The sequence below is a fragment of the Oncorhynchus tshawytscha genome, linkage group LG11, assembly GCF_018296145.1.
Source record: "Oncorhynchus tshawytscha isolate Ot180627B linkage group LG11, Otsh_v2.0, whole genome shotgun sequence".
Classification (NCBI taxonomy): Eukaryota; Metazoa; Chordata; class Actinopteri; order Salmoniformes; family Salmonidae; genus Oncorhynchus; species Oncorhynchus tshawytscha.
Window position 1 is genome coordinate 44082051 of NC_056439.1, and position 27357 is coordinate 44109407.

Below are 27357 nucleotides of genomic sequence, written 5' to 3' on the forward strand. Positions count from 1 at the left end.
CCAAACTTTTGACTGGTACTGTATGTACAGTGCCTTGTGAAAGTATTCGGCCCCCTTGAACTTTGCGACCTTTTGCCACATTTCAGGCTTCAAACATAAAGATATAAAACTGTATTTTTTTTGTGAAGAATCAACAACAAGTGGGACACAATCATGAAGTGGAACGACATTTATTGGATATTTCAAACTTTTTTAACAAATCAAAAACTGAAAAATTGGGCGTGCAAAATTATTCAGCCCCCTTAAGTTAATACTTTGTAGCGCCACATTTTGCTGCGATTACAGCTGTAAGTCGCTTGGGGTATGTCTCTATCAGTTTTGCACATCGAGAGACTGAAATTTTTCCCATTCCTCCTTGCAAAACAGCTCGAGCTCAGTGAGGTTGGATGGAGAGCATTTGTGAACAGCAGTTTTCAGTTCTTTCCACAGATTCTCGATTGGATTCAGGTCTGGACTTTGACTTGGCCATTCTAACACCTGGATATGTTTATTTTTGAACCATTCCATTGTAGATTTTGCTTTATGTTTTGGATCATTGTCTTGTTGGAAGACAAATCTCCGTCCCAGTCTCAGGTCTTTTGCAGACTCCATCAGGTTTTCTTCCAGAATGGTCCTGTATTTGGCTCCATCCATCTTCCCATCAATTTTAACCATCTTCCCTGTCCCTGCTGAAGAAAAGCAGGCCCAAACCATGATGCTGCCACCACCATGTTTGACAGTGGGGATGGTGTGTTCAGGGTGATGAGCTGTGTTGCTTTTACACCAAACATAACGTTTTGCATTGTTGCCAAAAAGTTCAATTTTGGTTTCATCTGACCAGAGCACCTTCTTCCACATGTTTGGTGTGTCTCCCAGGTGGCTTGTGGCAAACTTTAAACAACACTTTTTATGGATATCTTTAAGAAATGGCTTTCTTCTTGCCACTCTTCCATAAAGGCCAGATTTGTGCAATATACGACTGATTGTTGTCCTATGGACAGAGTCTCCCACCTCAGCTGTAGATCTCTGCAGTTCATCCAGAGTGATCATGGGCCTCTTGGCTGCATCTCTGATCAGTCTTCTCCTTGTATGAGCTGAACGTTTAGAGGGACGGCCAGGTCTTGGTAGATTTGCAGTGGTCTGATACTCCTTCCATTTCAATATTATCGCTTGCACAGTGCTCCTTGGGATGTTTAAAGCTTGGGAAATCTTTTTGTATCGAAATCCGGCTTTAAACTTCTTCACAACAGTATCTCGGACCTGCCTGGTGTGTTCCTTGTTCTTCATGATGCTCTCTGCGCTTTTAACGGACCTCTGAGACTATCACAGTGCAGGTGCATTTATACGGAGACTTGATTACACACAGGTGGATTGTATTTATCATCATTAGTCATTTAGGTCAACATTGGATCATTCAGAGATCCTCACTGAACTTCTGGAGAGAGTTTGCTGCACTGAAAGTAAAGGGGCTGAATAATTTTGCACGCCCAATTTTTCAGTTTTTGATTTGTTAAAAAAGTTTGAAATATCCAATAAATGTCGTTCCACTTCATGATTGTGTCCCACTTGTTGTTGATTCTTCACAAAAAAATACAGTTTTATATCTTTACGGCTGAAGCCTGAAATGTGGCAAAAGGTCGCAAAGTTCAAGGGGGCCGAATACTTTCGCAAGGCACTGTATCATTTAGCCAAACACCGTTGACAAATGAGTCAGTGGTTGTAGAGATGTTAATTTTTGTCAAGTGCTACTCGCAGGCAAATGTTAGTCAATGAAAGCAAATTCTAAGATAGATTCTAATACATGTTTGAGATATGTACAGAACATTTAGAAAATAAATAGGCCATGCTCTCTCTGAGACATGAAAGAAATAGTTCCAATATGGAAATACCGGTATTGAAGCTAACGTCCTCTGTCTCCCAGTCCCAGATTTACTGGCTCCAGGATTTGGCGAGTCTCTGGGCTCAGAGAACTGGTTCTAAGTAAAACAAAATGTAGCCAGTTTTTTATATGGACAGGTCTTCTGATGAAATCTGAGAACTCTACCCCAATGTACTTGGCTGTTAACATATAGCACCAGTATGGTTTAATTAATTCATTAATTCATTAATTAATTTAATCAGGCTTACATCATCACTTGTCTAGTTTCAAAAATAGCCCCTACTCACTTGGGGCTACTTAAATGTTCACTTCACTTCACTTCACACATCCAACCATTGCTTAATGCACAAGTAGCTTATCAAACAGTTTGAAACAAGAGCTTGCAGCTAAAAATACAGGTATGACAACAAGGCATGCAGAGAGATAATATCGAGCACAAATATGTGTTTACCTACCAGCTGAAGAAAGGTATTCTCCAATGACCTGTACTCAGGAGAGCTTTTGTTGAACAGGTCCTCTGAAAACATCATGTTAGTGACTCGCAAACTAAAGAACACCACCATTTCTTTGGCTTTTCCAGTACTGGCCATTAAAGGAGTGTTCATGTGTGTGAGTGCTGGGGGTGCGGTGGACTCAAATGGGCCTTCTAATCCACTGCCAAACTCGTCCAGCGTATTGGCGGCTTCTGTACCGTCCTCTACCTTTTCTACATCCTCCTGTATGTCCGAGTCATTAGAGATATCCACGTCCGTCTCAAGTGGTTCCTCATCTTGGAGAGTGTCCCATCCTTCTGAAGGTCCAGGGGGAATATTTGCTGAGGGGACTTCCTCAGGCTCTGCTTGGATGACATCATCCTCAGATAAAGGCATGTTTGGTGATTGTGTAACAGTGGTGAATGTTTCGATGGATGCAGATCCTACGTGTAGAGATGCTGTAGTGGTGATCATTTGATTGTCTCCGTCTGGTTGCTTCTCTAAAGCCGCCTCAGTAGTTGTGGGTCCTTTTTAAATAAAATAAAAAATATCAGAAAATGACATACAAATCCATTTCAATCAAAAAGATTGAAATTGAAATCAAAAAATGCTTCCATAAATTTTGCCACTTGGTTTATAAGCAGAACATTACCTTCATCTTCCTTAGGTTCAACAGTTGGGAGGGTCTCCTCAGCATCTTCCTCAGGGGGGAAGAGAGTAATCATTTTGGTGGTAGGCTGTTCTGTAACAGCCATTCTTGTAACTGGTGGCCAAACCCAAAGGTAGTCCTCTGTCGCATCCACAGTCTTCTCTATATCAATTGGCTGCTCTGTAGCATCCACTAGAGGCTGCTCTACCTCAATCGTCTTCTCTGTAGAATCCACTGGAGGCTCCTCTACTTTAAACGTCTCCTCTGTAACATCCACTGCAGTCTCCTCTACATCAAGTGTCCCCTCTGTAGCCTCTACCTCAGATGTCTCTTCTTTAACATCCACTGCAGGCTCCTCTAGGTCAAGAGTCCCCTCTGTAGCCTTTACCTCAATCGTCTCCTCTGTAATATCCAGCGGCTCCTCTACTGCAATTGTCTCCTCTGTAACATCCACAGCAGGCTCCTCTACCTCAATTGTCTCCTCTGTAACATCCACTGGAGGCTCCTCTACTTTAAACGTCTCCTCTGTAACATCCACTGCAGTCTCCTCTACATCAAGCGTCCTCTCTGTAGCCTCTACCTCAATAGTCTCCTCTGTAACATCCATTGCAGGCTCCTCTACATCAAGCGTCCTCTCTGTAGTCTCTACCTCAGTCGTCTCCTCTGTAACATCCACTGCAGGCTAGTCTCCTCTGTAACATCCACTGCAGGCTCACCTCAATCGCGTAACCCACAGCAGGCTCTCTACCTCAATCGTCTCCTCTGTAACATCCACTCAGGCTCCTCTACCTCAGTCGTCTCCTCTGTAACATCCACTGCAGGCTCCTCTACCTCAATCGTCTCCTCTGTAACATCCACTGCAGGCTCCTCTACCTCAATCGTCTCCTCTGTAACATCCACTGCAGGCTCCTCTACCTCAGTCGTCTCCTCTGTAACATCCACTGCAGGCTCCTCTACCTCAATCGTCTCCTCTGTAACATCCACTGCAGGCTCCTCTACCTCAATCGTCTCCTCTGTAGCCTCTACCTCAGTCGTCTCCTCTGTAACATCCACTGCAGGCTCCTCTACCTCAGTCGTCTCCTCTGTAACATCCACTGCAGGCTCCTCTATCTCAAGCATCTCCTCTGTAGCATCTACCTCAAGCATCTCATCTGTAGCCTCTGCCTCAAGCATCTCATCTGTAGCCGCCACTGGAGGCAACTCTACTTCTTCTGAGGGAGGACTCTCACGAAGTTCCTCTTGGGGAGAATTGGGAGTTACTTCAATGGCAGGGGAGGCAGTGGTAGCCTCAGTGAGGAGAACAGTAACTGAGTCACCTAAAGGTACAACAGTGAGTTCCTCGGGTGTGTCTGTAAAATCTTTAAGAAATTCCTCCCCGACAGCAACAGTTGGTAAGAAACCTTCAGTGTGCCCAACAACCTCCTCTAGCAAGGTCTCCAAGGTAGTCGCTTCCAACTCATTGTGTAGAGAAACAGTGGGATCTGAAGGGAAAACATAAAAGTTAGCGTTTCTTCAAAGATTATATCCCAGTTGACCTGAGCTTTAAATGAAGCTTACCAGGTTCAAAACTGAGTGTTTGTATGTCCACAGGCAGGGATGTCTCTTCGCTCAAGGCCTTGGAAACCAGATCCTTCAGTCTGTGCCCGTTTGTGTAAATAACTGTCTCTGTGCCTGGTTCTAGAGTAGTTTTAGATTCTGTGTCATGGTCTTCTCCATTCGTCTCAAACACTACAGCATAGCGGACTGACACATCATCAGATCTGTCAACAAAGCAGAGCTTATATTAGGGAAATAGTATGTATTTCTGACAGCTTTTATTATCAAAGCATTTTAGCAAATATAGCAAATGCCAAAGTTTGAGGGACCTCTGACTAATGGAACACTGTTTTATTATTCCTTTGCTAATGAGACAGCATTACTCTGTGCAGAGAGTGTGTATGTCTAATGGAGCCTGTTCAATGGAATGAAAGATTTGGCTGACTTGTTAGTACTTTCACAGTTCCTTGAACAACCTACCTAAATTCAACCAACCGAAATCCCAAAACACGAAGATCTTTATACCCAGGAAGTTTGTCAAAAACGTGAACCATCTGTGGAGAAAATACATTTTATGGTTATGTTTAGGTAACATATCTTTCTTCGATTCATGCAGCGTTCTCTCTGGGGCAATAACCATTGTAAGCAAAATAACATCACACGAATGGAAAAGATATAGCCAATACAGAAAAATAACTTTCATTATATAATGGCTCTCCCACTATAGGATCATCTATGTGCCGTCAACAGACTTGCATTTTCTTTAGGAATCATTCATGAGCTTTACTTACACACTTTATCTTTCTGGAGTTACAAATCCAACTCAGCCTTTTGATGTTGCCCAATACACTGTTTGATTTACCCTTATCGTAAGCTTCTTAAAAATCACAAGCTCATTTGCTCACAAGCTCATTTTGGGCTCCCGAGTGGTGCAGTGGTCTAAGACACTCAGTGCTAGAGGCGTCACTACAGACCCTGGTTTTGTTCCAGGCTGTATCAAAATCGGCCATGATTGGGAGTCCCATGGGTCGGCGCACAATTTGCCCAGCGTTGTCCGGGTTAGAGTTTGGCTGGGGTAGGCCGTCATTGTAAATAAGAATTTGTTCTTAACTGAATCGCCTAGTTAATTAAAGGTCCATATTAGAGATTCTAGACTAGGAAAAGGCATAAATAGTCATTCACAAATGTTGTATGCCTGCAAAATACATTTGCAATCCTTTCGATACTGTTTTTGCTGAAGGAGCTTGTGATTATCTCAAATCACTGCTCACGTCTTCCTCTGTGCCTATGAAAATCAATATGCAATGAGTCTTCTTAAGGATTGTTCCACACAAGACATACCTAATTATGTAGCCAACAATCAGTTCTTCAATAAAAAGCATTACCTTAAGAATGTGATTTTAAAAAATAAGAAAATAATCCTAATAAGTAATTTATCACACCAGGTTTCAAACCTGAGTCATCTGGGGGACTCAATACCTATGTTAGCCCATTGAGTTAAAGCCTAGGCCTTGGCTCTGGGAGCTAAAATGAGTCAACAGGCCTCAGTCAAGTTTAGTCATTGTGTAATTCACTAAACCCAACTCTGCAATAAAGGCTTATGTACTGGTTCATACTTAAGACTGTTCGCCTCACCGTATCGTGGAGATTGCGTGTGATGTCATGGTACTGGGGAGCTGCAGGGTCTCTCAGAAGAAGTTCACTGTAGCCAGGGTCAGCTATGGTGACACTGAACTCCACTATCTGCTCCTCAATAACCACATCATCTGGTACAATGTTTGGAATCTCTGTTATCTGTGGAAAACAAAAGCAGCATTGCATTGTCATTTTCAACGGCCATCATTGAAACCATCAGCATTCATTGAAGACTATAAAGCCAAGGCAAGGTAGCTCTCGGAAAATATGATTTAACTTACGTCCCCTGCTTCATTCGGAATGCTAAACAGTTCTGATGGAGTTTTCGAGCCTACAAAGAAAGCATTGTGCATTAATTCCAGAATGTTGTATTATTACATTTAAACACATTGTATGGATGAATGTGGAGTACTTACATTTCTCAATCTCAGTTCCTCCAGCTGTTGGTACTTCACCGCTGGAAATCAAGAATAGATGTTTTACAACATTTACAATCACACTGAAATGTACAAAAGGTCAAAAGGGGGTTTCTTGCTCTCTAGGCCTTGGTCCAGAATCCTACCATGATAATCCTGTCACCCAAGTTGTTTGGGCTGAGATGCACAGAGAAGGTGGGTCAGGTCAGAGTTGTATGTCAACTCAGGCCACCAGATGTACAGGCTCCAGGCAGTTTAGAGAGCTGAGGAGGGTTATTTGAGTTTACCTGTTTTTGCCTTCTACCAATTACGGTAAATCAAATCAAATTGTATTTGTCACTTGCGCCAAATGCAACAAGTATAGATAGACCTTACCTTGAAATGCTTACTTACAAACCCTAAACCAACAATGTTGAGTTTTGTTTTTAAGTTAAAACATATTTGAAAAATAAATAAAATAAAACCACATAAATAAAAATAACACAATAAAATAACAATAATTATCCTTGCCGCAGCAGTGTGTTTTTTTGGTAATGATGACTTTTTACTACTATTTAAACCTTTCTGAACAAATGTTTAGAGAAGCTTGTCTAGTCTCTGGAGATTGCTAGCATTTTAGAACTTTGTTGTGAAATCTAAAATAACAATGTGGTATGAAACATTGATTTTACATTTTTTTAACATCTATTTTGTTTTCAACCACCATATTAAATTAGAATACAATTGATTAAAAAAAGGTAGTCAGTTGAAAATTCATGCTGGAAGGGTGTTGAGCATTAGTTTGAATTAAACATTGTAGGCCTACTTTTTGTGATATCTCTAAATAACATCTAACATTTCTCCAACCTTTTCTCTACCTACCTACCTTTCTTTCTGGATCTTCTCCTGTTCAGCAACTCTCTAAAAAACAAACCGACACCCACATTTTAAATATAGAATAACATATCTCCATCACTGTTATTATCCCTCAATCTTACTATTGTTACTATGATGCATGGGAATGCATGAAGGTTTTAGTACTCACTCTGGCCACCATGTCAATGTGTTCCTGGGTACTACTGAAGTTCCTGGCCACCTCATCCAGACAGAGAGAGCCATGCTGGCAGGCGTAGGTCCAGTGTTTGTACTCCTCGGAGTTAGGAACCCTGTCCAAGAAGATACGGAAGGCCTCCCATATCGCTTCCTGACAAACTAAAAGTATAGTCAAACATATCAGAACAGCTGAATAAAGACCTGTATGAGAACAATTCTTATCATATAGACTAAATGGCAAGTCAATATTTCGCATCTCATTGTCATATACGTGTAAGACGAGACTCAACAATGGAATCATTATGGCCTAGGTTTGGACAAACTATTTTGTCACATACCGTTAATATGATTGAACAGCTTTGAATAATGTATCAGTTAAATGTCACTTCATAATGTGGGAATGAAATGTACTCGTCCCTAATGGTCTGGAATGTTTGAAACGTGAATCACAAAAAGCCCTAAAGCTTTTGTTGTATTTATTTATGTTATGAGGAGCAACAACCATTTGAATTATCAAATTTGTTTATGCCTTCGAGACATTCTCTTGCATTTTCATTTCATAAAGTGAAATTATTATTTCCATGAGATATTCACTGTTTGAATACCCTCACCTCAATGTCACTCCATCCCTGAATTTAGCCAGTCACTCAACAGAATCTATGCATGAAATCTGCAAATGCATGACTTTCCGAGAGCTTATGAGAGGATTTAAGTGAACATCTACAGTACCAGTCAAAAGTTTGGAAACACCAACTCATTCAAGGGTTTTTCTTTATTTTTACTCATTTCTACATAGTAGAATAGTAGTGAAGACATTAAAACTACGTAATAACACATATGGAATCATGTAGTAACTAAAAAAGGGTTAAACAAATCAAAATATATTTTACATTTTAGATTCTTCAAAGCAGCCACCCTTTGCCTTGATGACAGCTTTGCACACTCTTGGCATTCTCTCAACCAGCTTTATGGGGAATGCTTTTCCAACAGTCTTAAAGAGTTCCCGAATATGCTGAGAACTTGTTGAAAGTGTTCAAGTGTGCCTTGAATTCTAAATTCTAAATAAATCACTGACAGTATCACCAGCAAAGCACCACCACACACACCATCACACCTCCTCCTCCATGCTTCACGGTGGAAACCACACATGGGGAGATCATCAGTTCATTGTGTCTCACAAAGACACGGCGGTTGGAACCAAATATCTCAAATTTGGACTCATCAGACCAAAGGACAGATTTCCACAGATCTACTGTTCATTGCTTTTGTTTCTTGGCTCTAGCAAGTCTCTTCTTGTTATTGGTGTCCTTTAGTAGTGGTTTCTTTGCAGCAATTCAACCATGAAGGCCTGATTCACAGTCTCCTCTGAAAAGTTGATATTGAGATGTGTCTGTAACTTGAACTCTGTGAAGAACTTATTTGGGCTGTAATCTGAGGTGCAATTAACTCAATAAACGTATCCTCTGAAGCAGAGGTACCTCTAGGTCTTCCTTTCCTGCATCTGTTTATGCACACTAGGTAAGACGTGGGCGCCCATCCCCTATTTTGGTTAGCGCGCCAGGTGGTGCTAAAGGTAGGAGAGGGGATTCCTTAACTTTTACTTTCTTTGCTTTGGTTCCATCCAGACCCTTTCCCCACATTACCGTGTGTTAGGAATAATACATTCCCTGTAAACTGTATTTTTCTCTGCCTCGGTCGTCCTTCCCCGCACCTATGATCACATACCATTTTTTCACTCCACAGGAGTTGAGATGTTGCGGGGTGTTGCGTTCCCTCCTCCAAGAGGTGTACGTAACATAATGGGGGCTCATCCGGGATTATTAAATCCACAGGACCCCGCTGCTCTGAGCTCTCTGTAATTGGTGATTGGGGTGTGGTGGTAAGGTTGTGAGTTTGGGTGACTTGTTCAGTTTATGTGTGTTCAGTAGGCTGCTGTGTACAAAATGGCTGCCTCAGCCATCTTCAAGTTTATTGAAGCTCCCTCTGTTAATCAGTAGGTGGGGTTGCCTAGAGTAGACTTTGCGCCATAGCTGACCGTTATGGTCTTCGTCCCTGAGAAAGCCCTAAAGGCTGAGCTTTTGGTGCTAGTCAGGGAGGGTTTCGTGAGAACTCATTTTCTCGTTGAAAGATGAGGAGAGGGCGGCTTCAGGAGAGGAGACGGGAAGACATAACGATGCCAAGTCGGATGGCGCGGAGGAAGGGGTTGCTCGTACCCCCTTTACATTGTCCTGATTTGACCCTTTATCTTCTGCTTCGGTCATTCTGACAGGACCGCTAGGCTAAAGGTGAGGCTGACCCATTTGGAAAAGGAGCTAAAGGATAAAGAGCGCGTTAGACAGCTGAAATTTGATTTAGAAATTAGGAAAATGGAAATAGAAGCCGACAAGATGAGGATCCGACAACTGGAGCTAGACTCTGGCTCCAGTGTGACTCCACAACCTGCCCTTCATCAATCCCACTTTGAAGTGAGTAAAAATATTGCTTTAGTCCCTCCATTTCGGGAGTCGGAAGTTGATTCCTATTTCTCTGATGGAACCAAAGCAAATGTGACTGCTGCACTGCGTTGGCCACTCAGGGTTTGGCTGCTCCTGTTGTAATGTAAATTGTCTGGGAAAGCTCAGGAAGTAGTAGCCACTCTCTCCCTGGAAGACTATTTACAGTACGATATAGTTAAAACAACCGTGTTGCGGGCCTATGAGTTGGTGCCTGAAGCTTGTAGGCAGCGCTTCAAGAACCACAAAAAAAACGTATGTTTGTTGGGTTTGCTAGGGACAAAGAGTCTCTGTTTAATCGCTGGTGTTCAGCCAGCAAAGCTAACACCTTTGCTGATATTCGGGAGTTGATGCTGTTGGAGGATTTTAAAAGCAACCTGCTTGATATAATTGTAGTTCATTTAAATGAACAGAAAGTCGCGACATTGGCTCAGGCAGAAGTGTTGGCAGATGAGTACGCTCTGACACACAAGACTGTGTTTGGTGCACCTCGTTTTGAAGGCTGAGTGATTACGTCATCAGTGCCTCGTTCAGGTCATTTTCTTCCAAAGACCCTAAGCCTTCGCACGAAATCCGTGATTGTTTATACTGTCACCCAAAGGGTTATGTGATTGCGGACTGCCTGGTTTTGAAAAATAAACCAGAACAGTCCCTATCACCATCCCCTAAATTAAAAAGCGTGGATTTAGTCCAGTTTGTGGCTCGTCCGTTGGACCAACTTATTGATTCAGCATTTGGGAAACTGGATCCTATCTATGCTCCGTTTCCTTAACTGGAGAACAAGCTGATCAAAAGTCCATACAGATCTTACGAGACACCGGGGCGGTGCAGTCAGTAATGGTTACTGATGCTTTACCCTGGTCCCCTGAAATATTGTGGCTCGCATGTCATATTACAGGGGATAGAGACAAAAACCATACCTGTACCATTACACTGAGTCCACTTAGTGTCAGACTTGGTATCAGGACGTTTCCGTGTTGGTGGAGTGTCTACACTGCCAGTAAAAGGAGTCACTTTGCTACTAGGAAATGATATCGCTGGTGGTAACGTGACTCCTGTGTTAGAAGTAGACAACCCAGAAATCAAAACTGCAGATGATAAATTGGTTCAAGCATTTCCCCATGTTTTTCCTGCTTGTGTGTTAAAGAGGGCACAATCTCGCAAGCTGGGAGATGTGGTGGATTTGTCTAGTTCCCTTAATGAGCATATTGAGGTAGAAGACATTGCACCGAGTATGCCTTCTGCAAGGCCAACAGTTTCTACCCCCATAAAAACTAAGGCAGGGGGAAACAAAATTGCGCCCCAATTACATGACATTCTTGTGTCTGTCACCCCCGAGAAGGTGATTGAATGTCAAAAGGGAGACACCAGTCTTCGCAAATGTTTTGCTTTGGAAATTTCCATTGAGGAAGTAAAACTAGTGACACCTCCTACTTTATGAAAGCAGGAGTTTTGATGCTTAAATGGACAGCTCATAACACAGTTAATGACTGGAGTGAAGTGTTTCAAGTGGTTGTTCCTACACTGTTCCGACAGCAGGTGCTGTCACTCGCTCATGACCAGGCATGGTCCGGATTTAGGGATCACGAAGACTTATAACCGAGTCCTTTTTTCTGGCCAGGTCTGATGTTGTCCAATTTTTTAAAACATGTCATGTATGTCAACTCACTGGGAAAGCGAATCAAACAGTTCCTCTTCCGTCGCTCTGCTCGATTCCTGTGATGGGGGAACCGTTTGATTGAGTGATAATCTATTGTGTAGGTCCGATCCCGAAAACCAGGTCAGGTAACCAGTTTTACAACAATAATGTGCAGTGCTACTCGATACCCAGAGACTATCCCTCTCCGTACAAAAACGGCTAAGCCTATGATGAAGGCACTAGTTACAGTTGAAGTCGGAAGTTTACATACACTTAGGTTGGAGTCATTAAAACTCATTTTTCAACCACTCCCCAAATTTCTTGTTAACAAACTATAGTTTTGGCAAGTCGGTTAGGACATCTACTTTGTGCATGACACAAGTCATTTTTCCACAATTGTTTACAGAGATTATTTCACTTATAATTAACTGTATCACAATTACAGTGGGTCAGAAGTTTACATACACTAAGTTGACTGTGCCTTTAAACAGCTTGGAAAATTCCATAAAATTATGTCATGGCTTTAGAAGCTTCTGATAGGCTATTTGACATTGAGTCAAGTGGAGGTGTATCTGTGGATGCATTTCAAGGCCTACCTTCAAACTCAGTGCCTCTATGCTTGACAACATGGGAAAATCAAAAGAAATCAGCCAAGACCTCAGAAAAAAAGTGTAGAACTCCACAAGTCTGGTTCGTCATAGGGAGCAATTTCCAAATGCCTGAAGGTACCACGTTCATCTGTACAAAAAACCGTATGCAAGTATAAACTCCATGGGACCACTCAGCCGTCATACCTTTCAGGAAGGAGATGCATTCTGTCTCCTAGAGATGAACATACTTTGGTGCGAATAATGCAAATCTATCCCAGAACAACAGCAAAGAACCTTGTGAAGATGCTGGAAGAAACGGGTACAAAGTAGTCGTATATTGACATAACCTGAAAGGCCGCTCAGCAAGGAAGAAGCTACTGCTCAAAACCGCCATTAAAAAAGCCAGACTGCGGTTTGCAACTGCACATGGGACAAAGATCGTACTTTTTGGAGAAATGTCCTCTGGTCTGATGAAACAAAAATAGAACTGTTTGACCATAATGACCATCGTTATGTTTGAAGGAGAAAGGAGGAGGCTTGCAAGCCGAAGAACACCATCCCAGTCGTGAAGCATGGGGGTGGCAGCATCATGTTGTTGTGGTGCTTTGCTGCAGGAGGGACTGATGCACTTCACAAAATAGATGGCAAAATGTTGTGTATATATTGAAGCAACATCTCAAGACATTAGTCAGGAAGTTAAAGCTTGGTCGCAAATGGGTCTTCCAAATGGACAGTGACCCCAAGCATACTTCCAAAGTTGTGGTAAAATGGCTTAAGGACAACAAAGTCAAGGTATTGCAGTGGCCTTCACAGTGGCCAAGCCCTGACCTCAATCCTATAGAAAATTTGTGGGCAGAACTGAAAAAGCATGTTCGAGCAAGGAGGCCTACAAACCTGACTCAGTTACACAAGCTCTGTCAATAGGAATGGACCAAAATTAGCCCAACTCTTTGTGGGAAGCTTGTGGAAGGCTACCCGTAACATTTGACCCAAGTTTTAAACAATTTAAAAGCAATGCTACCAAATACTAATTGAGTGTATGTAAACTTCTGACCCATAGTGAATGTGATGAGAAAAATAAAAGCTGAAATATATCATTCTTTCTACTGTTATTCTGACATTTCACAGTCTTTAAATAAAGTGGTGATCCTGACTGACCTAAGACAGGGAATTTTTACTAGTATTAAATGTCAGGAAAAGTGAAAAACTGAGTTTAAATGTATTTGGCTAAGGTGTATGTAAACTTCATGGGAAAATCAAAAGAAATCAGCCAAGACCTCAGAAAAAAAGTGTAGAACTCCACAAGTCTGGTTCGTCATAGGGAGCAATTTCCAAACTGTAAGTTCTTCTCTACGTTTGGACTCCCTAAAGTAATCCAAACTGATCAGGGAACCAACTTTGTGTCAAAACTTTTCTCATGTATTAAAGACTCTGTGTATTTCCCATCAGGTCTCCGGTATGTATCATCCGGAGAGTCAAGGGGCCCTTGAACGCTGACATCAGACACTTAAGGCGACGCTATGCAAGTATTGCATGGATGCCAGTACTGATTGGGATGAGGGTGTGCCATTTGTCCTATTTGCTATCAGGGAAACAATACAAGAATCCTTTGGGTTCAGCCCTGCTGACCTTGTGTTTGGACACACCCCATGGGAGCCGCTAAAGGTTTTGAAGGCCATATCCTATCTCCTACACCCAGTAGCGCCCAAAAAATGTGTTGGATTGTGTCAGTAAGTTGCGGGAGAGAATGCACGCCGCATGCGTGTTAGCCCAAGAGTCTTTCTCCTCGTCTCAGAAAACGCATGAAATACATTATGATAAAGAGGCTGTTGGCTGTTCTTTTGCACCAGGGGATCAAGTTTTAGTTTTGTTGCCATTCCCTGGCTCATCTCTGTTGGCACGTTTTTCTGGGCCATATCTTGTGGAATAGAAACTCAGTGACACCAATTATGTGATAAAGACCCCAGATCGTAGGCCTTCTTCCCATGTGTGCCATGTTAACATGCTGAAAGCGTATTAAATGAGTGACTCTCCAGACAGCTCCTCAGGTAAGCCAGTCCTGCCCACCCTCTCCAGTGTGGGTGTGGCTGCGGTGGTGCTGAAGCCTGGCTGGGACTTAGATAAGGAGAACGGATTGGAGTTAAGCCATACGTTACAGCGGTGTGAACACTTATGTAATTCGATGCTGAAAAAGTCACCCTCGCAAATGGAACATTTGGATAACGATCAAACTAATGATCTTATCCTATTGATAAATATTTTTCTCAAAGTCGCACATCCATCTTGGAACATGACGTGGATGTGAGGAACGCTGCTCCTGTACGTCAGCATCCGTACCGGGTTAACGCTAAGAAAAGGGAGGTAATGAAAAGTGAGGTAGCTTATTTATTATAGAATGACATGGCAAACCCAGTAACAGCTCCTGGAGTTCCCCGTGTATTATCATTCCTAAACCTGACGGCACGTCCCGCTTATGTACGGACTTTCGTGGCGTAAATACCGTTACAAAGTCTGATTCTTTTCCTCTACATCGCTTAGATGACTGCATATTGATAGAATTGGCTCTGCTGCTTACGTAAGTAAGTTAGATTTGCTTAAAGGTTATTGGCAGGTGCCTCTGACCTCTCGAGCTTCTGACATCTCGGCTTTCGTTACACCTGATAACTTAGTACAATATACTGTGATGTCCTTTGGAATGTGTAATGCAACTGCTACTTTTCAGCACCTAGATAACATTGTGTTTGCGAATGTGCAAAATTGTACTGCTTACCTTGTGGTGATTAATTTGTCTACTTGGTCTGATCATCCCGCCACCTTGAAAAGGGTGTTTCAGCGGTTGGAGAATGCTTCTTTAACCCTCAATTTGGCAAAGTGTGAGTTTGGGAAGGCTACTGTGACTTACTTAGAGAAGCAGGTGGGATGAGGTCAAGTGCGCCCAATAACTGACAAAGTGGAAGCAATTGTTGCTTTTCCTGCTCCCACGATCCGCCGCCAGTTGCACAGATTGCTGGGGATGGTAGGGTACAATCGTACGTTCTGTAAGAGTTTTTTGATGGTAGTACCTTACATCTCTGCTTAGTCCCAAAGTACCAATTATGTGGTCCCCGGAATGTAACTATGCTTTTGAGTCCACCAAAGTCCTACTTTGTAGTGCCCTAGTGCTTGCCGCCCCCAACTTTGACAAACCTTTTTAAGTTGGAGGTAGACGCTAGTGTAGTGGGGGTGGGTGCACTTTTCTTGCAGGGAGATGAGGGAGTGGATCAGCCCATCAGTTTCGTCTCCCGTAAGTTCAACTCGTGTCAGTCAAAGTACTCCACCATTGAGCAAGAGACTCTGGCTTTATTGCTGGCCTTACAGTTTTTATTAGGTATTTGTGGGCTCCAGTGCCTTGCCTGTTCTGGTCTTCACGGACCATAATCCTTTAGTGTTTTTTTTGGCAAATGTACAATCAGGAATGCCGCCTTATGCGCTGGGCTCTGATTGTACAGGGATACAATTTATAGATTCACTATGTGAAGGGTTCGGCAAACGTGATTGTCGAAGCTCTATCACGGCTTTAGTAACTGGGGATGCGTGTTGGTTTTTGTTGTTGAAAACTGGGAGTTTGCAAATTTGGGGTGGACGTGTTACGTTCCCCAGTTTTTGTGTGGTTGTGGGTTTGTATGTGTGTCTATTTAAGGAAAGGGCTTCCTGGATTCCTAAAGCAGCTGACTGGTCGGCCCCATCGCTGATGGGAGCTCTGACCCCTCCCACTCGTCAGGGGATACAGCTGTTTCTTCAATTACCAACTCCTCCAGCTTGATAAAAGCCAGTGTTCCTTCCTCAAAGAGGAGAGCTTCTTTTTATGTCCTGTGTTGGTTGTTGTGGCGGTCAGCAAAAGTGTTTTTGATATTATTTTGTAGCCACTCCTTCAGAGTATTGGAAGGGGAATGAGTTTTAAGGCAAGAGGCCTGCAGGCCTACATACCTTGTAGTATTTCATCTGTTTATGCACACTAGGTAAGACCTGGATGGCAATTCCCTGTCTCGGTTAGCGCGCCAGGTGGTGCTAAAGGTTAGAAGTGGGAAGGCAGGCAAGGTAGGAGAGGGGATTCCTTAACTTTTACTTCCTTTGCTTTGGTTCCATCCAGCCCCTTTTCCCCACATCACCATGTGTTAGGAATAATACATTCCCTGTAAACTGTATTTTTCTCTGCCTCAGTAGTCCTTCCCCGCACCTATGATCACATAAAAAAAATTCTCCATGGGAGTTGAGATGTAGCGGGGTGTTGCGTTCCCTCCTCCAAAAGGCATACGTAACACAAGTCAAACTTCTCCCACATTGTAAAGTCTCAACCATAACTTAGAAGCCCGCAATTATTTACTTAAAAATCATACAATGTGATTTTTTTGGATATTGGTTTTAGATTCCGTCTCTCACAGTTGAAGTGCACCTACCTATGATAAAATGTACAAACCTCTACATGCTTAATAAGTAGGAAAACATGCAAAATTGGCAGTGTATCAAAAACTTGTTCTCCCCACTGTATGTTATATTTTCCTGTTCCCATTAGATCCACACCCTTAAACTCAGCAAAAAAAGAAACGTCCCTTTTTCAGGACCCTGTCTTTCAAAGATAATTAGTGAAAATCCAAATAACTTCACAGATCTTCATTGTAAAGGTTTTAAACACTGTTTCCCATGCTTGTTCAATGAATCATGAACAATTAACCTCTCTAGGCTAGGAGTGGTATTTTCACGTCTGGATGAAAAGTGTGCCCAACGTAAACTGCCTGCTCCTCAGGCCCAGAAGCTAGGATATACATATCATTAGTAGATTTGGATAGGAAACACTCTGAAGTTTCTAAAACTGTTTGAAGGATCTCTGTAAGTATAACAGAACTTATTTGGCAGGCGAAACCCCGAGGACAAACCATCCAGGCAAAAAAGAATTTGAGGTCACTCTCTTTTCAATAGGCTTTCTAAGTGGATCTAGATTTCTAAGGCACTTGCTTGCAGTTCCTATCGCTTCCACTGGATGTCAACAGTCTTTAGAAATTGGTTGATGTTTTTCCTTTGAGAAATGAAGAAGTAGGGTTGTTCAGAACGAGGGTTGAGTCTAGTGAACTGTTATGGTTGGGGCGCACGACCTGAAAGCTCGCTCCACTTTGTTTTTATCGGCTATTGAACGCAGTTTATGCCGACTTAAATTTGATTGATTATTTGAACATTTAATTTAACATTTAATTTTATCAAAAGTTGTTTGAAATGTTTGGACGAAGATTACAGGTAACTTATTAGATATTTTGTAGTCATGTTGCGTGAGTTGGAACCAGTGTTTTTCTGGATCAAACTCGTCAAATAAATAGACATTTTGGAGATATAACGACGGAATTAATCGAACAAAAGGACCATTTGTGATGTTGATGGGACATATTAGAGTGCCAACAGAAGAAGCTCTTCAAAGGTAAGGCATGAGGTATATCGTTATTTCTGAGTTTTGTGTCGCGCCTGGCGGGATGAAATATGATTGTCTGTGTTTGTTTGATGGGGTGCTGTCCTCAGATAATCGCATGGTTTGCTGACTGAGCTTGTTGTCATTGCAGGCAATCTCAACGCTGTGCATTACAGGGAAGACATCCTCCTCCCCCATGTGGTACCCTTCCTGCAGGGTCATCCGCACATGAACCTTCAGCATGACAATGTTGATTTCCTGCAAGAAATGAATGTCAGTGTTCTGCCATGACCAGCAAAGAGCCCGGATCTCAATCCCATTGAGCATGTCTGGGACCTGTTGGATCAGAGGGTGAGGGCTAGGGCCATTTCCCCCCAGAAATTTCCGGGAACTTGCAGGTGCCTTGGTGGAAGAGTGTGGGTAACATCTCACAGCAAGAACTGGCAAATCTGGTGCAGTCTATGAGGAGGAGATGCACTGCAGTACTCAACCTCTCTGGGATATGTGGGACGAGTCCCAACTGGCCAAAATCCAGAGAAAATGCAGAGCGCCAAATTCAAATAAATTACTATAAAAATCAAACTTTCATGAAATCACACATGTAAGATACCAAATTAAAGGTACACGTGTTGTGAATCCAGCCAACATCTCACATTTCAAAAAGGCTTTTCGGCGAAAGCAAACGCAGCTATTATCTGAGGATAGCACCTCCGTAAACAAAGAGAGAGAAGCATATTTCTACCCAGCAGGCACGACACAAAACTCAGAAATAAAAATATAAATCATGCCTTACCTTTGACGAGCTTCTTCTGTTGGCACTCCATTATGTTCCATAAACATCACAAATGGTCCTTTTGTTTGATTAATTCCGTCGATATATATCCAAAATGTCCATTTATTTGCCGCATTTGATCCAGAAAAACACTGGTTCCAAATTGCGCAACGTGACTACAAAATATCTCAAAAGTTACCTGTAAACTTTGCCAAAACATTTCAAACTACTTTTGTAGTATAACTTTAGGTATTTTTTAAAGTAAATAATCAATCAAATTGAAGACGGGATGATCTGTGTTCAATACAGGAAGAAAATAAACTGATGCTACCTTTCTGGTCACGTGCCTCTAACAAACAGTACACTTGAAGTGACCCTCGTTTTGAACAGGGCTACTTCTTCATTACACAAAGGAAAAACCTCAACCAATTTCTAAAGACTGGTGACATCCAGTGGAAGCGGTAGGAACTGCATGAAGGTCCCTTAGAAATCTGGATTCCCAATGAAAACCCATTGAAAAGAGAGTGACCTCAAATAAAAAATAAAAAAACGGAATGGTTTTTCCTCTGGGTTTCAGCTGCTACATAAGTTCTGTTATACTCACAGACATGATTCAAACAGTTTTAGAATCTGAGTGTTTTCTATCCAAATCTACTAATAATATGCATATCTTATCTTCTGGGGATGAGTAGCAGGCAGTTGAATTTCATCCGGATGTGAAATATCCGGATGTGAAATACTGCCCCCTGTCATCAAGAAGTTAATGCAACTGGTGGCCACACCATATACTGACTGTTACTTTTGATTTTGACCCCCCTTTGTTCAGAGACATGTTATTCCATTTCAGTTAGTTACATGTCTGTAGAACTTGTTCAGTTTGTCTCAGTTGTTGACTCTTATGTTTATACAAATAGTTACACATGTATAGGTTTGCTGAAAATAAATGCAGTTGACAGTGAGAGGGCTTTTCCTTTTTGCTGAGTTTATATGCCATTTAGCAGACACTTTTATCCAAAGTGACAGTACTGGGAGTGCATACATTTTTAGCGCATGTGACCCCAGCAGGAATTGAACCCACAACCTTCGCGCCGCTAGCACCATGCCCTTACCTCTAAGTTTGTAGTAGGCCCGATGGTTGGAGATGACCTCCTTCATCTTCTCTTGAGGACATATTTTCACCCCCGTGGTGAAGAACGTCGACCTCTTCGTCCGTTGCCTGTCCAGGTCCTTTATCATTTTGACATTGGTGGTGTGTTTGACTGGTCTTAGACTCTCTAGGAAGTGTTTGTATTTGACATCTCGGATTTCAAACGAGTCTTGGACCTGTAGGTCTGCAAAAGACACATTAGAAATGGTTATCTTTAGCATCCCTCTTTGGCCAAATATGCCTAAATATAGTGTAGCCTAGCGGTTAGAGTGTTGTGCCGATAACCGAAAGGTCACTAGATCGAATACCTAAGCTGAGAAGGTGAAAAATCTGTCTGTGCCCTTGAGCAAGGCACTTAACCCTAATTTTCTCGTGGGGCGCCGTACTACTATGGCTTACCCTGTAAAACAACACATTTCACTGCACGTAGCCATGTATGTAACAATAAAACTTTTTTGTCGTTTGCTATGTTTGTCTGGTTAAATATAGGTAAAAAAAAAAAAAAAACATGATGTATGCTGGTTTCTTTCCCAAACAGTATCTCAGGACTAACCTGAACTGACTATATTATGTAAAATGGTAGCTACTTAAAATACTTTACTGTACCTAATGGCTACTGAACAGTGTTTTAAGTGGACAACTGTCCCTATCTGTCACTGGATATAAATAGACACTAAAGTGGCAAGGTGAAGTATCTGAGGATACTAAGTCTAATTTTGAAAGCACAATGGAACTAGTTCATGTTGCGTTATACAGAGCATCTTCAAAGGGAGTCAAGAGCAAGTGTTTTATTGAAAGTCATCAATGCTCAGCATTTGTTTTGAATGGCATCATATCCTTGTACAGTGACTCAACACAAAGCTATAGCTCAGTGGTCCTTTGTGAATGACATAGTTTGACAATAACAGGTTAGACCACCTTAACTGTAACAATTATGACTGACCAATGTTATTTCAGAGTCCTTCAGATCATTGCCGTATTAGACATATCCCCAATTGCTGAAATGCTATATATGACCTAGCTGGCTTTACTCTATTCAGGAAACACAAGATCTCCACTTCCCCCGTTTCACAGTCTCGTCCGTCGCAGCAGGTAGTGCCAATGTGTTATGAAAGAAAATTAGGCCAGCGAATACAGTCACTCCATTCAAAGAGAGGCTTTGTTAAAGGGGAAGTGCAGTAAATAATGGATTTTCCTGTGTTTTATATATATTTTTCAATGAGGTTGTAATAATAGTGTATTATGAACTGTTTGAAAAGACCGCCAAAAACGTCAGCTAGTTTTGCAGGCATGGGGTTTTGGCCTGCCTGGCGACATCACCAGGCGGTATAAGTTAATAGACCAATAACAAATAGTTTCAAACTTCTCTGCCAGTAATAGCTTGTTTTCAGGTTACATATTCCTCCCATTTGGCTCATCCAATCTGGTCCCTCATACAGACCACTCTCAGACAGTCCTAGCTAAATTCTTGCTTGAGAAATTGCTTTTTGCTAAGAAGTATTTTTGTTAATTTTTTGGTACTTAATTGTGTCCCAGAATGATTTGATTTTGAGATAAAAACGGTTGTATTTGACCTTTAAAGACATTAAGTCCCATGCGCAATGAGTTCCTAACAGAGGCTAGGGGCTTCATCTGATCTGCCTGCCATGTCTCGGCATTAGGCAGTAGAGGCCACAAAGAAATCAGTGTAAACGATATAAACACTTATACTTTGACCTCAGGGAGGTGGCCAAAATGTGCCTTGTTTGAGAGATTACCATGTATAAGCTCAGTAGCAGAGTTGGTCGGTAGACAGACACTGCTAATCCACTGCAATGGCAAGGCTGTTTGAAATGGTAATTCCCAAAACTAGCTTGTTTAGTCACAACATTATAGTTTGTGTCTCTCACTGTCCAGTATCCGGATATCCAGTTCCCATTGTCACAGAAACATTGGGTTAATTGAAGTGTGATATCATACACATGCCAACCGTAATAAGGATCCATGTTTATTTTGATCAAAGGTGCCGCCGGTCCCAATTTGGCCCGTTACAGAGAGATTTATGACAAGAATGTTATCCATTGTTTGTCTCAAGGTGGGACAATGCCCAATGCCAAGGTGGGACAATGCCCAATGTCCCCCCCCCACCACCACCACCACAACCACCCAAACACTCAACCCCAACTGGACACTAATAAACTTCAACGTTCAAATGCTAGGTTCAGAATGGGGACCATTAGCCGCAAAACCCAGATTTATTGTCCAATTAGGGAACATTTTGAAAAACAAATAAGACACAATGTGAAATGTGCTCAGTGAGGAATGAGTATTCTGAAATGCACATAGGCTAGCATGAGGGCTTGCAGGGGAAATGTCCCCTAATGCGGAGCACCACAGTGAGGGCCTCACAGAACAGAGCTACAAGGCAGAAAAGATTAGTGTCCAGAGCCACTGAGAACAGAATGCCTTTGTTTCTTTTGGGATAATGAACGGACCAAAGACACAATCCAGCCAAAATCTGGACCCAACAGAAGTTGGTTAATAGAAAAGTTTTGTAGAATTTTAGTTATTGTGTCCATAGGGATCAACTAGCTCAAAGTAGCCAATAGTGACTTGTATAATATGGCCTAACAGTTTGTCCTCCATGTTTATTACATTTTATAGGAATGTATATTCAAATCAATGCAAAAAAACCCACATGGATTCAAGTTTGACAGGTAGGATGAGCTGATGCTGTATTTGCTGGCTAAAGCAGCTGTAAATGCTGTTGCCCTTGATTGAGTGTAGGTCGAAGTCAAGTGGCTCACACTGCTCTCTGTGGAAGTCCTCCTACGCAATGCAGCACGAAGGTCAAAAACTTTATTAAAATACACTTTGCTTTCAAGTTGGTTCCATTCAGTTCTGCAGTATGAATAAACTTTTAATGAGAGATGTGCAAATAGTCAATTTGTCAAAATTGCCATACCATCACAATGGTTCTGCCTTCTGATCTGACCCATCAAGAATGTACTGTATTCAAGCATGCACACTATATCTCCATCATTGTGAAAGAACACAACTGTATTTTCACTTCAATTACACTGTGAGACAGGAAACAAAACAACAAGCCAGACAGGTCCCTGGTGTGAGAGCTTACCTTTGATTCGAGGGGCTGCAAGTGTAAAGAGAAATAGGGTGAGGAACAGTCCCGTTCTCAAATGCATGATGGAATAGTTTAGGTCCTTTCAGAGCCAAAAAGTTTTCATTTGGAAACAAAAGGAAAGTCTCTGAAAACCTTTATCTCGAGTCCATGACGAAAAATGTATTGTCACTGTTGACAAAGTCTCTAGGCTCTGGAGCCAAAAGAGGGGTTGTTCACTATTGTCTTGGCTAGAGTTAGGTTTTAGGAGATGGAGTTAGAATCCTGGAGTTAGAATCTTGGTTTGATCGTTGAGTCAGTCAATGATCCCTGCAGACCTGGACGAAGGATTGAAAAAGGTGCCAAGGTGAGAGGGCTTGGAAAGGAACTCCAAGTTACTCCACTGTCGGTATAAGTGTGACAATGGTGACGAGATTCAAAAAGCAAGCTCCATTTCGGAAATAATCTGTTTACCTTCTGCTCGCTCAGCGTAATCCCTCCCTGGCCACGTGGTGGTGGCCTAGCCTCATCCTGTTAGGGCCCTTATGGAGCCTCATCTGTCAGTCAGTCAGCAGGGCCCATCGACTTACGGCCCTATAGTGGCCAGTCAGTGTCCCTATCACCCTGATCCTCAGTCTCTCAGCTCCCAGACCAGGCTAGATTTTCTGTGCCGTTCACACAATGCTCACTCTGTTCAGGCTAGCTCAGACCAGATTCTCCTCGATGTGCCAAATTTACAGGCTGCCAAGCAAGGCTGCTGAGCTGTAGGATGTTATTTTTTTAAGAAACTCAGTCTGGCTTTAAACGTACTCTTGAAAGTGGTAATACTAGAATGCACAAGATGCAATTTCGAAATTGGGTAGTGCATCATCAGTTCCTCTTGTCATGTTAGTCATTGCATACCTTTTAAAATTCCAAATCAACTAGCCCATGTCAGCTGTTTTTTATTTAGGTTATTTATCCCATAGATTTTGTTGTACATTTTTAGTCACTCAAATATCACGAGTACACGTTAGACATGGCAAAATGTATAGAATTGCAAGAACATTTGCCCTTGACAAAATGTGTAGAATTGCAGGAAATAAGCTTTAAACCTGCTAAATTCTCTCCACCAACAAGAGTGGTGTGAACAGTTTGTGTCATCAACAGTGCTTGTGTCCATAGAAATGAACGTGACGCGTGCACACAGGGGGGGGGGGGACGTTCCCCAATGATGGAAGGGGGCCCCGTGTGAAAAAGTTTGCGAACCCCTGGTCTACTGGACATCCACCTCCCAGACTGACACAATGTGCTTTATCCCTGCTCTGGGTAGGTGGCAGAGCTGCTCTGTTATTGTTGCTTCCTCCTCCTTCCTGTTAATGGGCTGGTGTGGACCTGAACCCTGAACTGTACTGTGGTGGTTTCCACTCAGCTCCCCAAGCCGACAAGAGGATTACCAGCCCTAGCCTGTTATAAAAATGTTACTGCCGTAAATAAGCCTCTTCTGGACAAATCCATCCAGGGGAACACTGAACTTTGACCGTGAGGCGCTTTCGACTACTTGTGTTGCTTTGTAACTGTCAATAAGCCAATATTATATTAACCAATATTACAGCGACAAGACATTTTATAGAAGCTTCACATAATATGATTTACTTTTTTGTCAGGATATGCTTTGGGAAATTGCTACCAAAATGCAATTTCACAGATCTTACACATGTACAGTGGGGCAAAAAGTATTTAGTCTGGCACCAATTGTGCAAGTTCTCCCATCTAAAAAAGATGAGAGAGGCCTGTCATTTTCATCATAGGTACGCTTCAACTATGACAGACAAAATTAGAAGAAAAAAAATCCAGAGAATAACATTGTAGGATTTTTAAATGAATTTATTTGCAAATTATGGTGGAAAATAAGTATTTGGTCACCTACAAACAAGCAAGATTTCTGGCTCTCACAGACCTGTAACTTCTTCTTTAACAGGCTTCTCTGTCCTCCTCTCATTACCTGTATTAATGGCACCTGTTTGAACTTGTTATCAGTATAAAAGACACCTGTCCACAACCTCAAACAGTCACACTCCAAACTCCACTATGGCCAAGACCAAAGAGCTGTCAAAGGACACCAGAAACAAAATTGTAGACCTGCACCAGGCTGGGAAGACTGAATCTGCAATAGGTAAGCAGCTTGGTTTGAAGAAATCAACTGTGGGAGCAATTATTAGGAAATGGTAGACATACAAGACCACTGATAATCTCCCTCGATCTGGGGCTCCCCGCAAGATCTCACCCCGTGGGGTCAAAATTATCACAAGAACGGCGAGCAAAAATCCCAGAACCACACGGGGGGACCTAGTGAATGACCTGCAGAGAGCTGGGACCAAAGTAACAAAGCCTACCATCAGTAACACACTACACCGCTAGGGACTCAAATCCTGCAGTGCCAGATGTGTCCCCCTGCTTAAGCCAGTACATGTCCAGGCCCGTCTGAAGTTTGCTAGAGAGTATTTGGATGATCCAGTGGAAGATTGGGAGAATGTCATATGGTCAGATGAAACCAAAATAGAACTTTTTGGTAAAAACTCAACTCGTCGTGTTTGGAGGACAAAGAATGCTGAGTTGCATCCAAAGAACACCATACCTACTGTGAAACATCATGCTTTGGGGCTGTTTTTCTGCAAAGGGACCAGGATGACTGATCCTTGTAAAGGAAAGAATGAATGGGGCCATGTATCGTGAGATTTTGAGTGAAAACCTCCTTCCACCAGCAAGGGCATTGAAGATGAAACGTGGCTTGGTCTTTCAGATTTTCAGGATTTTTTTTTCTCATTTTGTCTGTCATAGTTGAAGTGTACCTATGATGAAAATTACAGGCCTCTCTCATCTTTTTAAGTGGGAGAACTTGCACAATTGGTGGCTGACTAAATACTTTTTTGCCCCAATGTATTTACCATTAACAATTAATTGTACGTGCTTTATTACATTTTTTTTTTTTTAAGTTGTCATTAGCAGATGCTCTTATCCAGAGCGACTTACAGGGGCAGTTCGGGATAAGTGCACATAACAGATTTTTCACCCAGTCAATAAATATCTTGCAACCATCCAAAATACCATAGCATGTCAAGTTTAGTATAGTACATTGGCTTTAGTCTGAAATTAACTCTAAGTAAAAAGTAAAGAGATTAAAAATTGCTTTGGTAGAAAGCATGCTGAGTGTACTGGCGATCACCCTTACTGCCTGTGGGGTAAGCAGGCTCTAGCTGGTATCACCTAGTTAAAGTGATCATCCATGTTTGTGTGAGAGTGGGATGAGAAAGCTCCAGGGGAGGCTCACTGTCCACCACAGAGGGTGAGTGATCAGCTACATTCAGCACAGCATTCACCCATTCACACACTGGATTCACCCATTCATACACTGGATTCACCCATTCACCTCACTGGATTCACCCATTCATCCACTGGATTCACCTATACACCCATTCACCTAACCGGATTCACCCATTAACCCCACTGGATTTACCCATTCCCCTCTCCTTTGGTTACGTTTTGAGATAGAGATGAGGTTCATACAGTAGTTAAGAGACGGTTTAAGGTTAGCTTTAGTATTAGGATTAAGGTGAAGGTTAAGGTTGTTGGGTTAGGGTCAAGGTTTGTTTGTGCCTAACCTAAAACCCTACACGGAGAAATGGACATGTTGAAATATGTAGGAAGACATGAAATGTCATAATGCCCATGAAAACAGAAGAGTTCATCCTCTTTCAGCTCTATACCAGGAACAGTAATAATTATGTTGTACAATAGAGACAAAACACACCTGGTTGACTGAGCTGTAATGTTGAGCACTTTGAGATGTTACACTGTAGAGCAATGAATCCTTCCATGTCCTGCTTGTCCTCCTAACGGGACAATGACTTAAATCATTGCCCAATTAGAGGGGTCTGCTTTATTTACGGCAGAGAGGAAGCATTACTCTGACCAGCTGCCAGAAGTGATTACTTTACCAGACTTGAGGCCATTTTGTGAGGCTGCTGCCACTATAATAAAGGAATGACTGACCACACTGCATATTAACCGCGTGTGTACGCGTGCATTTTCTGTGTAGAGAAACAGAGTTGATCATAGGAACGTGACTATACAGTGAAATCAAAGAAAGGGAACGCTCTCTCATACTGATGCTCTGAAGCTGTTTCTTTCCCAATAAAGACCCTCTACTGCACTGCAAAAAAAAATACATGATCTAAGGTAAGGATCTGTAAGGATCAGCTAAACATTAGCAGCTAAACATGGGAATGGATCCCAGGGAGAGATACTGTACCGTACCATACCAACATGGCTGGCATTAGTACTTTATCTTGTTTGTTGAAGTTAAGCCTATTTCTCTACCATGAACCTTCTGGATAAGATGAGCTCTGCACTACGTCTTTGCTGGTTGTTAGTGCAGGTAGATGCAGCCGCTAGACTCCTCTGAGGTCTAATATTAGAGAGATGGACAGCGGCTTCTGTCGTAACTTTCCATTTTAGGACAATCCTCTCAGTTCCAATTAACAGGCTCCTCCAGTGAGGCCTGGCCACTCTGCTGAACCAGCACTAGTGAAAGCCGTAATGCGTCTT

At 42.2% G+C, this 27357-nt stretch overlaps 2 protein-coding genes across 2 annotated transcripts in view; both read right to left on the reverse strand.

Annotated features, from left to right (window-relative positions):
- Positions 1 to 1745: 1745 nt before the first annotated feature.
- Positions 1746 to 3663, reverse strand: LOC121847765 (interphotoreceptor matrix proteoglycan 1-like). Its single transcript, XM_042330433.1, has 3 exons — positions 2984 to 3663; positions 2314 to 2858; positions 1746 to 1955 (listed from the first exon to the last, which is right to left on the reverse strand). Exons 1-3 carry the CDS (start codon positions 3585 to 3587, stop codon positions 1746 to 1748), a joined length of 1359 nt encoding a protein of 452 aa, XP_042186367.1. The 5' UTR covers positions 3588 to 3663.
- A 61-nt stretch (positions 3664 to 3724) lies between these two features.
- LOC112262214 (interphotoreceptor matrix proteoglycan 1-like) overlaps positions 3725 to 27357 on the reverse strand; it is a 42465-nt gene continuing 18832 nt past the window's right edge. The window contains exons 3-11 of the mRNA XM_024437916.2: positions 19636 to 19857; positions 7592 to 7758; positions 7433 to 7467; positions 6568 to 6608; positions 6433 to 6482; positions 6152 to 6310; positions 4997 to 5070; positions 4538 to 4740; positions 3725 to 4461 (exon numbers count right to left, since the gene is read on the reverse strand). Coding sequence (XP_024293684.2) covers positions 3725 to 4461; positions 4538 to 4740; positions 4997 to 5070; positions 6152 to 6310; positions 6433 to 6482; positions 6568 to 6608; positions 7433 to 7467; positions 7592 to 7758; positions 19636 to 19857 — 1688 coding nt within the window. The remainder of the gene's footprint in view (positions 4462 to 4537; positions 4741 to 4996; positions 5071 to 6151; positions 6311 to 6432; positions 6483 to 6567; positions 6609 to 7432; positions 7468 to 7591; positions 7759 to 19635; positions 19858 to 27357) is intronic.